The sequence below is a fragment of the Asparagus officinalis genome, chromosome 4 (genome assembly GCF_001876935.1).
Source record: "Asparagus officinalis chromosome 4, Aspof.V1, whole genome shotgun sequence".
NCBI classification, from domain to species: Eukaryota; Viridiplantae; Streptophyta; class Magnoliopsida; order Asparagales; family Asparagaceae; genus Asparagus; species Asparagus officinalis.
The window spans coordinates 3,847,185-3,859,859 of record NC_033797.1 but is presented as its reverse complement, the minus strand read 5'-3'; the positions used below and the strand labels follow the sequence as shown (position 1 = coordinate 3,859,859).

Sequence of the window (12,675 nt, the reverse complement as noted above, 5' to 3'; positions counted from 1 at the left end):
TCTGAAAGCCAAAAAAAAAAAAAAAAAAATCCCAAACCGATGGATGACTACATATGAAATATGCAGAAATCAACATTTCAGAAATTATCTTTAATAAATGATCCAAAACACGTCAAACCTTTGATTTTTTTTTCTAAGTAGTTCATGTGTAATAGATCACACCCATTAATTTGGATTCTCAATTTCAGACTTTGTAGACTTTGGTTGATAATATTTGGATATTAAATACTATTAACAATAGCCTTTCTCAAAATTTTACTCTTAGTAATTTATAATTCATTTCTCATTGATCATCTAGAAACCTGAACAAGTTTATTTATTTATTTATTTATTATTTTTGATAACTAAGCCCAGAATCGAACTCAAGGCCATGAAAATCATATTGGAACCTCTCAATTGTCCGAACCGTCTGCAGAGGATCATTCTTATGATTTTTTTGGTTACAAATGAATTATTCTTACGCAATTTTCTCCCAAAGGATGTTGCAAACCCGAGGAAAGCCCATCATCAGTGCTCATTATGAATTACAACCCCTGTATTTTGACTGGAGCTTGTCGTCACGCGTTGGTAGTGTTACAATGATACCTAACAGGGGATAGAATTGGCATATTATTCAAATTTTTATTTAAAAACGGAGAAGAAAACCAGCATAAAAACATGGGGTTATATTCACATGCCAACCAAAGAAGAGCCAAAACTTCTTTTTAACCATTTTCCCACATCAAAACAAGTTGATACCTCATTATCTTTTGATTCAACTAATGACACACCCCCTAATTTTTGGTAGCACGTACCCATCTCATAGAATGAATCAAAATCTCTTTTACTGGCCACATGCTTCTCTCCGTAGCAAGTTACAAAATTCGGTCAGGCCTTCAGCTTCAAGTTATGATGCAATACACAATGTCACAAATGTTAGCTCCCCACAGAAAAAAAAGGAAAAAAAAAAAGAACTTGGTTTCAAAGCAAGGCAGCCTCTCACCTGCCCAAAGGAAATCAACGCCTAACTTCTACTGGACTCAAGAACTCAAACTCAGAGACCCCCCAACTCACAGTTGGTGTAGACGTAACCTCTCTCACCATAAAACCTCTCATTCCTTACTCATTCTCTCTTCACTCCTCTTCTGCTTTCTTCCATGGAGTCCGGTCTGGTTGCTGGATCTCATCGGAGGAACGAGCTGCACATTATGAACGGAAACGAAGAGGTTAGAAGCCTCAACGGAAAGGAGAACATCGTGAAAGTCTGCAGGGTTTGTGGTGATGATATCGAGGTGAATGAGAAGGGGGAGGTGTTTGTTGCGTGTCATGAATGCGGCTTTCCTGTGTGCAGGCCATGTTATGAGTATGAGAGGAGCGAGGGGAGTCAGTGTTGTCCTCAGTGTAATGTTCGTTACAAGCGTCACAAAGGTTTGCACACAATCATCTTCTACGTTACAAACATATATAAAAGGTATATGCATTCAAGACTTACAAGAGCGCAGCGTACGTAAGATCCAAGTAGGCAATTGTTATACATAGGTTTGTCACAGTCTTAAGACAAACAGAAAACAGCGTTCCTCTTCATTAAGTACTTGGTGATCTTAAGAAATTTTTTGATACGGTAATATAATTCGAAACTCTGCATGCTCGATGTTATCATCCTTAAAACAAAACAAAACAAACTGCCACAAGCTATTACAAAACTGCATTAACTTTTACTTCATACCTACTCATTTTAAGAAAACATTTTTATGGCTGACAGAACCATAGGTGCTCAAAAACTGACATATCCTGATAACACCTGCACATTCTGATTAAAAGATAACATACCCAAAGTTAAGCAGATTATCGTAGAAATCAGAAGAAACCAGAGTTGAGGGAGATCAGGAGGATGCAGATGACAATGATGATTTTGAAGATGAGTTCCAAATCAAGAATCCCAAGCCAGAACTGGATCATCAGAAAGTTGACCTCACCTCGGTAATTTCATGAAAAACCTAGTTAGTTTATTGTTAGTTTATGAATTCCTACTTCCCCTTGTATATCATCATCAACTGAAGGATGAGAACCTTTTTTTTAAACAGGAAAATGGTGAACAAACACTACAATGGAAGCCTCATGGTCCTGCTTTCTCACCTTTTACTGGCAGTGGTAGGCTAAACCTGAACTTAGTGGTCTAATTTTTATGTCATCCCTTAGTCCTCTCCTTTAAATAAACATTTTACTTAACTTAATTCATGTGCGCTCTTAATTATTGTAGTTGCTGGTAAGGATCTTGAAGGAGAGAGGGAGATGGAGAGCAATCTGGAATGGAAGGATAGAGTGGACAAATGGAAAGCAAGACAGGAAAGAAAAGGACTGCTCAACAAAGATGATGAGGGGAACGATGATCAAGAAGAGGACTATGAACTGTAAGAATTTATGAACACAATCACTAAGATGACATAAGAATGAAATATATAAACCATGTATCCGAAAGAAACCTTACGTCCAAAATAATTTTGCAGCTTGGCCGAGGCACGCCAGCCCCTATGGCGAAAGGTGCCGATCCCATCGAGCAAGATCAATCCATATCGCATCGTCATAGTCCTCAGGCTTGTTATCCTCATCTTCTTCTTTCGGTTCCGAATCATGACTCCAGCCAAAGATGCCTATCCCCTTTGGCTCACCTCAGTCATATGTGAGATTTGGTTCGCCCTATCTTGGATCCTTGACCAGTTCCCAAAATGGTTCCCCATCACTCGTGAAACCTATCTCGATCGTCTCTCTGCAAGGTTTGAACGTGACGGCGAGCCAAACAAGCTTTCACCAGTTGATGTGTTTGTGAGTACAGTTGATCCTTTGAAGGAGCCCCCCATTATCACTGCCAACACTGTCCTCTCTATACTTTCCGTGGAATATCCTGTGGGAAAAGTTAGCTGCTATGTGTCAGATGATGGTGCATCGATGCTTTTGTTTGATACTTTATCAGAGACTGCTGAGTTTGCAAGGAGATGGGTGCCATTCTGTAGGAAGTACAACATTGAGCCGAGGGCTCCGGAGTTCTATTTCTCTCAGAAGATCGATTATTTGAAGGATAAGGTGCAGCCTAGCTTTGTCAAGGACAGGAGGGCCATGAAGGTGAGGTTTTTTTTTTCTTCTGATGATTGATCATAATCCAAATTGAGTCCATGAAATTGACTACTATGGTTAATGGTGCAGAGAGAGTATGAAGAATTTAAGGTGAGAATCAATGCATTGGTGGCAAAGGCTCAGAAGAAACCAGAGGAAGGATGGATAATGCAGGACGGCACACCTTGGCCTGGCAACAACACTCGTGACCATCCAGGAATGATTCAGGTATGAAAAATGCACCATGAAGATGAAGCAATCTCATATTTGTTAAAGAAAATAAGGAATATTGAGAGAAGTAAATTGAAGAGATTTGAATCATATTGGTTGTGCAGTCCTAACATAGATGAGTGCACAATAGCAATTAGTCTATGTTACATTAACTGGATTAACCAATTGATCCTAACTTCGAAGTTGATATTGGAAAATTGAAAGCCTAGATTATACCCTGCTTCTATTTAATTTTCCTCAAAATGCCCTCCATTGTTTCTGTTTCTTACTAGCCTATATGCTTACATGGATTAAGCAATCATTTCAATAGAAGAAATAAACTTACTACTCAATAAAGGCTTCTGAAACATCTGAAACATCTTACAGGTATACTTGGGGAGTGCAGGTGCGCTTGATGTTGAAGGCAAAGAGCTGCCAAAGCTGGTGTATGTCTCTCGAGAGAAGAGACCTGGGTATAACCACCACAAAAAAGCCGGGGCCATGAATGCATTGGTGAGCCATTCACAGTATGAAATTTACTTATCAAAGTTGTACTAAATAGTCCACATGTTGCTAACCTTTTACCTTTGGATCCATTGGGTGCAGGTTCGAGTATCTGCAGTGCTTACCAATGCACCCTTCATGTTGAATCTGGATTGTGATCACTACATCAATAACAGCAAGGCCATCAGGGAAGCCATGTGTTTTCTGATGGACCCTCAGCTTGGAAAGAAGCTATGCTATGTCCAGTTTCCACAAAGATTCGATGGCATTGATCACCATGATCGATACGCCAATCGTAATGTGGTCTTCTTCGATGTAAGCTAATGAAACTCAAGAACCTGTTAACTAAACATTATATAACTTAGATCAACTACAAAATTATAAATGACCAAATCCATGTGGTCTATGTAGATTAATATGAAAGGTCTGGATGGGATCCAAGGACCAGTGTACGTTGGAACCGGATGTGTGTTCAACCGCCAGGCACTCTACGGTTATGATCCCCCTAAGTCTCAAAAGCGCCCAAAGATGACATGTGACTGCTGGCCATCTTGGTGCTGTTGTTGTTGTGGTGGCTCGAGGAAATCCAAGGCAAAGAAAGAAGATGGAGAACAAAGAGGACTTAAAGGATTTTTCGGAAAGAAGAAGAAAAAGAGCGTGGTGGTTAACAAGAAGAGCTACACGAAGAGAGGGTTTGATCTCGATCTGGAGGAGATAGAGGAAGGACTAGAGGGCTATGAGGAGCTGGAGAAGTCATCTCTCATGTCGCAGAAAAGCTTTGAGAAGAGATTTGGGCAGTCTCCAGTATTCATCACGTCAACACTCATGGAAGAAGGTGGGCTGCCTCAAGGTACCAACACACAAGGGCTCGTTAAGGAGGCTATTCATGTAATCAGCTGTGGGTATGAGGAGAAGACCGAGTGGGGGAAAGAGGTAAGGCTCCCATACTGTCAGTGTCATACTTTTGCGAACATTGCAGAATCTGATAAAGCAATTGGAAGAAAAAAAATATAACGGTGCCTTGCAATTAAGAGAACAAAGATACTTAAACAAGATTTCGCCTGAGAATTAAATGCAGAATAAATAAAGCAAAGAAAGATACTGTATTTACAACTAAAGTAAAAACAAAAAGGACTGAAGAATAAATAAAGCGAAGAAAGATACTACATTGACAACTAAAATAAAAGCAAAAGGGACTCAAACTGGTGTATTGCAGAAGTTTAAAAGTAAAAAAGATTTGCACCAGCCGGGAATTAAACCCGGGTCTGTACCGTGGCAGGGTACTATTCTACCACTAGACCACTGGTTCTTTGATGACAGCGTATTGAATAGTTTGATGCAATAATATTGCAGCTGCCAATGAGACCTTCGTAGAAGAAATATTATATTACTGGTATCTTTAACATTGTTCAACATTATGCTATATCGTATCATAACATCATTGACACCACACTAGCATATGACTGACATCAATTATGCTGTTAGATCATCCACAAACCATGCACCAATTGCATCTTATTATTTAGTTATTAGTGTCATGGGCATACTTGACTTTTGATTGAACATAAATCATGCTTGACTATGCCCAAACTTGAATAGAAGAAAGATGCATACTACTAATTTAAGGGTCTAATGTACAGTGTTTTAGATTAAAATGCCACAACGGCTAAACTATTTCTCTATGAAAATTAATATGAACACACCTTAAAAAAGTCATTTTGTGCATTGCAGATTGGTTGGATATATGGGTCTGTAACGGAGGATATTTTGACTGGCTTCAAGATGCACTGCAGAGGATGGAAGTCTGTCTACTGTGTTCCCAACAGAGCAGCGTTTAAGGGATCAGCTCCAATTAATCTTTCTGATCGGTTGCATCAAGTACTTCGGTGGGCACTTGGATCGGTGGAGATCTTTCTTAGCAGGCATTGTCCACTGTGGTATGGTTATGGTGGGAACTTGAAGTGGCTAGAGAGGTTTGCATACACAAACACCATCGTCTACCCCTTCACATCCATCCCTCTCCTCGCATACTGCATTATCCCAGCCGTCTGCCTTCTTACCGGAAAATTCATCATTCCTACAGTAAGTTCAAAAAAATTGTTTAATTTCAGCTCAAAAATAAACAAAAAATAGTCCACAGAAAACTGTTACAAACACAAGGCTCAGAGCTGGGCGATTGCGGTATGCAATAATTATCAGTTTAGTTTGTCTTGAGTTGTAAGTCTTAAAGTCCCTAACCATTACACCAAGACTCTGAAGTTATGATGAGGGTTCATGGTTATATTCTTATATCCTAACAGTAAGGAGGGCAATAATGAAGAAAATATGGTAGAACCCAAACAGTGGCTGACCAATATATATGGTCGACTATAGAATTCAAACTAAGAGCCAAAGTTCGATTAATGCATTGATCTCGTAGAAATAGCCTGACCTCAATATACTTACTAACACAAGCAAAATAACCAAGTGAAAATGAGCTTAAAATAACACTCACATTCACATATCTATATGGTCATTTGATCAGGATCACTGCTAAAAAAACACCATAGATAAACCAGAAACAGCTGGTTTGTGTTGCTATCTGGATATTTAGTGACAATCCCCAAGTTTTTGAATATTGAATACTAGATAAACAGTTTTCTATTAGTACACAGGAAACTTTAAGCTGCAAACAACCTAAATCTTTGCCTCTAGTACTAGATAATCTACTCAGATAATTTACTTCTAATTACATGCTCCTGGGCCTCATTACATGCAGCTGACAAATCTAGCCAGCATTTGGTTTATGGCACTCTTCATCTCCATCATCGCTACTGGCATTCTTGAGCTCAGATGGAGCGGCGTGAGTATCCAAGACTGGTGGCGCAATGAACAGTTCTGGGTAATTGGTGGGGTTTCTGCACATCTGTTTGCTGTTTTCCAAGGTCTCCTCAAGGTCCTAGCCGGTGTTGATACCAACTTCACTGTTACCTCAAAATCTGCTAACGATGAAGCAGATGAGTTTGGAGATCTATACCTCTTCAAATGGACCACACTCCTTATCCCACCCACCACTCTTCTCATCATCAACATGGTTGGCGTTGTCGCTGGTGTGTCTGATGCCATCAACAATGGGTATGGATCATGGGGCCCATTGTTTGGCAAGCTTTTCTTTGCATTCTGGGTAATAGTCCATTTGTATCCTTTCCTGAAAGGGCTAATGGGAAGGCAGAATAGAACACCAACCATTGTGGTATTATGGTCTATTCTACTTGCATCTATTTTCTCTTTGGTCTGGGTCAGAATTGATCCCTTCCTGCCCAAACAAAAGGGACCTATTCTTAAGCAGTGTGGAGTGGAGTGTTAGGCTAGGCTACAGGACAAATTACATCGTGTGAGTTCAGTTCTGCCTCTTTTTGTATTGAACAGTTTGGATGTATGCTACATAAGGATGTCTATTTTGTGAGAGAATTTGTCATTGGAACAAATTTTGGAGTTTCTTTCTGTGGAACATTTGATGTAAATTTAATTAAAGATGCAAACTATGAATATGTTTGTATGGAGTATGGGTGAATGTGGCAGCTAAGATTACCAGTTATTAACTTACACCAAATATTAAAAACAAAAAAGTTCCGACTCTATGGTTGAAGTCCCTCCTAAAAATGGATAGATTTCCCTCCTGGTCTACAACGGTGGTGCAAAGTTCAACTGGTGTGTAAAAGTTCTTCACTGGCTACTTATCTCCTTGCTCCAATTTTCAGAAGTCTTGCCTGTTCTGTTTGCCAACAATCTATGTAAACACCTCTCATAGAAAATCTTCTTCAATTCCTCCTCCAATCTCCAATAAACTCAGGTCCACTTCTGCAATTTCCACAATCATATGCACAATCCTTCAACACGTAAACTACAGATGAATTTTCTCTTCCTTCGGACATTTCATGTAAGCAAAAGCTTCTCCGTCTTAGTAATCCAAATGTTATAGTGTTGGATCTATAGTTCCTTAGAGGTGGACCAGGTCAGCCTTTTAAATTCACCAATGCCAGTTTTAACTTGGGTTGATCAATGTCATGAGGCACTGGCTAGATTCAGATAATCCAGTTGTGTTTCTTTGAAACAATTGTATTTAGCACATTAACATATTCCCCATCTAAATTTGTCCAGGATCTAGCCAAAGCAGCTCAAGGGCAACTGCTTGTCCGGTTGACATTTGACTTGAAGGGATCACATTGTTATAAGTTTATCACTAACCATTACTTCCTACAGTATAGACGTTGATCATATTTATAATATAAATCTGAGACTAATTACATTACTTCTATCGAAATATCTAATCCTATGGTGCAAATTCTACAACTGAGACATAAGCTTCTTTGGATGAAGCTTCTTTGCAGTCATCCAAAATTGGAAGCGGAATAAGTTAGATGCATGACAGTGATGATACATGTACAACATGCCCAGTCTGAGCACTTCATTCGGACTGAAGTTCATTCACATAACAAGATCACAGATATACAAAGACATATTTGCTAAGAAACCTTGAAATATGAAGTCTGAGAGCAATGTTACTAGACAACCTGAGTATTATCAAAAAGTGTAGAAAGAGATAATAGAGAGAACAAAACCCTAACTTATTGTTTATTGAGATAATAAGAGAGATATATATAGCCATACAAATAGGGTGAAGGTTAACGGGTAATAGCCCATTAACCCAATACCCAATACTTAATTTAACACTCCCCTCAAACTGGTGCATAGATATTTATCATGCCCAGCTTGTCATATATAGTAGAGAACACTTTTGAAGAAATAGCCTTGGTAAGAATATCAGCAAGTTGCTGTGAGGACGGAGTGAATATGAGAGATACTATCTTCTTCTCCCAAGTATCTCTAACAAAATTACAGTCAACTTCAATATGTTTTGTCCTCTCATGAAACACAGGATTTTGTGCAATATAAATGACAGACTGGTTGTCACAATGCATTGGCATGGGTCCATGCTGAACAAAACCAAGCTCTGACATAAACTTTCGTAACCACACCATCTCACAAGCAGTGTGAGCCATTGCTCTATATTCGGCCTCTGCACTAGATCGTGATACTACATCTTGTTTTTTGCTTCTCCAAGTCACAAGATTACCTCCAACAAAAGTACAACATTCTGAGGTAGACTTTCGGTCTCCCATGTCTCCTGTGTAGCCAGCATCAGAGAAAGCCAAAATGTGAGTATGCTCATGCTTCTTATATAGCAATCCTTTGCCAGGACAATTCTTGACATATGCCAAAATTTTCAGAACTGCTGTCCAATGAACCTCTCTAGGTTTGTGCATAAACCTGCTCAGTACACCTACTACAAAAGTAATATCAGGTCTGATAATTGTCAAATATATTAACTTCCCAATTAGTCTCCTATATTGTCCAGCATCATCTAGTAGAAATGTATCATCTCGTCACAAATCAACATTTGCCTCCATTGGAGTGCTTGCAGGTTTGCATTCCTAGAGACCTGCTTCTTCTAGTAAATCTAGCACATACTTCCTTTGGGACAACAACAGGCTATACTTTTGATATGTAACTTCAATTCCAAGAAAATACTTTTGCTTTCCCATGTCCTTAGTGACAAAATGACGGTTTAGACACTTCTTAGTCTCAGCTAAGGTAACAGAGTCACTCCCAGTCAGCAGAATATCATCAACATATACGGCTAAAATAACCAAACCAGTTGTTGTGCGTCGAAAAAAGACAGAATGATCAGACTGACATCGTTGAAAACCAACATTAGAAATAACCTTGCTGAACTTATCAAACCAAACTCGAGGACTATGCTTTAACCCATAGATGGTCTTTCTCAGCCTGTGGATAATATCCTCCCCCTGAGCAATATACCCAGGAGGTTGCTCCATATAAACCTCCTCGTTCAAATCACCATAAAGGAAAGTATTCTTCACATCTAGTTGGTGCATCGTCCAATCCATATTAACAGCCAGAGAGAAAAGAATTTTGATGGAGTTGAGACGAGCAACGGGAGAAAAGGTTTTAAAATAGTCGACGCCATATGTCTGGGTATAACCTTTAACAACCAGGCTAGCTTTGTAACGGTCAACAGACCCATCGGGATGATATTTCAGGGTATACACTCATCTGCAATCAACCACAGTCGCTTCAGTAGGAAGAGAAACCAAGTCCCAATTTCCTCTAGAAAGTAGTGCATTTATTTCTTCATCCATAGCCTGCTTCTAAGCTGGTGCTAAGCCTAACATAGCTTCCTCATGTGACCTGAGTATAGATACAGTGGACAAGGACAAAACAAACTGACGAAAAGATGGGTTGAGACGGTCATAAGAGACAAAAAGAGAGAGAGAGAGAGGATATTTTGGGCAAGACCATTTACCTTTTCGAAGAGCAATAGGGATATCCAAGTCAGAAGGAATAGAGGCCTCAATATGAGATGGACCGGCAGCTGGAGATGAAGATTCAGTAGGAGCAAATTCAGGGGCATGTACTTTCGGACGACGAGAGTATGTCAGTAGAGGCTTCGATGCATGAGCTACAGGAGCAGGTAATGGAATAGTAGTAGGAGCAGAGGAAGATAGTGGTATCTCTGGACACCCAATACTAGTGGAAACAGACGAAAAATAGGGGACAGACTCAAAAAATGTGACATTAGCAGACACAAAATATTTTTTGATGGATGGATGATAACACATATACCCTTTTTAAGTACGAGAGTATCTAACAAAAACACATTTGATGGATCTAGAAGACAACTTATCCAAACCAACAATTAAATTCTGAACAAAACACGTAGAACCAAAGACACGGGGAATCATAGGGAATTGTTTTTTATCAGGATAAAGATAATTAAATGGTATTAAACCATCAAGGACAGAGGAAGGCATGCGATTAATCAAATAATTTGCAGTGAGAACAACATGGACAGAGGAAGGCATGCGATTAATCAAATAATTTGCAGTGAGAACAACATCAGACCACAAATACTTTGAAATATTCATATGTATCATCAGTATTCTAGCAATTTGCAGTGAGAACAACATCAGACCACAAATACTTTGAAATATTCATATGTATCATCAGTATTCTAGTAACATCTAGAATATGTCTATGCTTCATCTCAGCAACTCCATTTTGTTGTGAAGTGTGAGAGCAAAAAGTCTGATGAATAATGCTTTTAAGAGCATAAAATTTTGAAACATCACCTTTCATATAGTCCAAAGCATTCTCAGTACGAAGAATACGAACAGAAGAAGAGAATTGAGTTTTTATTTCATTATAAAAGAGTTCAATAACGTGCGAGACCTCTGACCTCTCTTTTAACAGATAAAGCTACGTCATGCGAGAGTAATCATCAACAAATATAATAAAATATCGAAAACCTTTCACAGAGGGAACACGATAAGGATCCCAGACATCAGAATGAACCAACTCAAAAGCAAAGCTACTACGTTTATCGACTCGACTCTGAAAAGTAGCACGATGATGCTTACCCAGTTTACAAGACTCACAACCTAAAGAGGAAATAGATGGCTGAACAGAAACTACTGATCTAAGTTTTTGTAGTGAAGGATGACCCAGACGTCAGTGATACAATAAAATAGAGTCAGACTGTGATGCAACAAGACCAGCCTCTGGCACACTGTCGTCCAAATAGTACATACCTCCTCTCTCATGCCCCGAACCAATCTTCATCCCAGTTGCTAGGTCCTGAAAAACACAATAAGATGGAAAGAAGGTGACTTTACAGTTATTTTGTTTTGTAAACTTACTAATGGATAATAGGCTAACAGGGAATTTAGGAACATATAACATATCAGTTAGTTTTAAAGAGGAAGTAGTATGAACTACTCCATCATCACGAACTGGAGAAAGAGTACCATCAGCAATGCAGATAGAAGGAAACTTATCAGAAAAATATAAAGATACAAAATGATCCTTTATACCTGTCATATGAGATGAGGCTCCAGAATCTAGTACCCAAGGTTTGTAAGAAGAAGCTATGTAAGCATCCATACTTGAAGAGGATGCATGAGTAGCAGAATGAATGTTCTGAGAGAGTTCTAGCTGGCGTAACCTCTCATAATCTGCAGAATGAATGTTCTGAGAGAGTTCTAGCTGGCGTAACCTCTCATAATCTGCCTGAGAAATCTGAACAATAGGAGCAGTAACAGCTAGAGAGTTCTAGCTGGCGTAACCTCTCATAATCTGCCTGAGAAATCTGAACAATAGGAGCAGTAACAGCTAGACCACCAGAAGTAGTAGCAGTAATAGATGAGCGAGTCAATTCGGTATCAGCTACCTGGGCTGAGGACGACCAAACTTCTCCCAGCACTTCTCAGAAATATGATTGGTTCTTTCACAGTGATCACACTGACGTGAGCCCTTATCAGATTCACCTGACCTCCCACCAAAGGAGCCACGTCCTCCTCCTGAATCACGACCACGACCACGACCATGATCGCGACCTCTGCCCTAACCAGAGAATATGACAGACCGATCCATTGTAGGTGAAGATGATGCAGTAGTATCAGAAACAACACTAGTAGAGACCTGCATGACTCTGAAGAATGTAGCAGTCAGTGAGGGAATGATATCGCCACCCAATATCTGTCCTCTCACCTGGAACTGTAAAGTAGGATGCAATTCAGAAAGAAATTTGGACACTGCCAGATCTCAACGATACCCCAATAACGTCACTGCATCAGCTACTACAGGCTGATGCATCTCTAGTTCGTCTATCAGTCCCTTTAATTCACCAAAGAATTCCGGAACTGACTTATCTCCCTGTTTGAGCGCAAACAGACGCTCATAAATTTCAAATACACGGGAAACATTCTTCTCGTTCCCGTACATAATCTTTAGGCTGTCCCACATCTCCTT

General features: G+C 39.5%; 1 protein-coding gene and 2 long non-coding RNA genes across 3 annotated transcripts; 1 reads left to right on the top strand and 2 right to left on the bottom strand.

Annotated features, from left to right (window-relative positions):
- Nucleotides 741-2,588, bottom strand: LOC109836392. The gene is made up of 3 exons (XR_002245944.1): nt 2,468-2,588; nt 983-1,178; nt 741-879 (listed from the first exon to the last, which is right to left on the bottom strand). It is a non-coding gene; the product is annotated as an uncharacterized LOC109836392 (long non-coding RNA).
- LOC109836391 (cellulose synthase A catalytic subunit 7 [UDP-forming]) lies at nt 1,114-7,346 on the top strand. Its single transcript, XM_020404280.1, has 11 exons — nt 1,114-1,407; nt 1,841-1,959; nt 2,064-2,130; nt 2,240-2,390; nt 2,487-3,099; nt 3,181-3,318; nt 3,688-3,813; nt 3,907-4,119; nt 4,216-4,737; nt 5,536-5,886; nt 6,563-7,346. Exons 1-11 carry the CDS (start codon nt 1,137-1,139, stop codon nt 7,148-7,150), a joined length of 3,159 nt encoding a protein of 1,052 aa, XP_020259869.1. The 5' UTR covers nt 1,114-1,136; the 3' UTR covers nt 7,151-7,346.
- Nucleotides 5,795-11,965, bottom strand: LOC109836393. Its single transcript, XR_002245945.1, has 4 exons — nt 11,921-11,965; nt 11,739-11,869; nt 11,457-11,502; nt 5,795-5,881 (listed from the first exon to the last, which is right to left on the bottom strand). It is a non-coding gene; the product is annotated as an uncharacterized LOC109836393 (long non-coding RNA).

Coding starts and splice junctions, on each gene's coding strand:
- LOC109836391 (XM_020404280.1), top strand. CDS start 1,137: ATGGAGTCCGGTCTGGTTGCTGGATCTCATCGGAGGAACGAGCTGCAC. Junction 3,814..3,906: donor CCGGGGCCATGAATGCATTG/GTGAGCCATTCA, acceptor CATTGGGTGCAG/GTTCGAGTATCTGCAGTGCT. Junction 4,120..4,215: donor GTAATGTGGTCTTCTTCGAT/GTAAGCTAATGA, acceptor TGGTCTATGTAG/ATTAATATGAAAGGTCTGGA.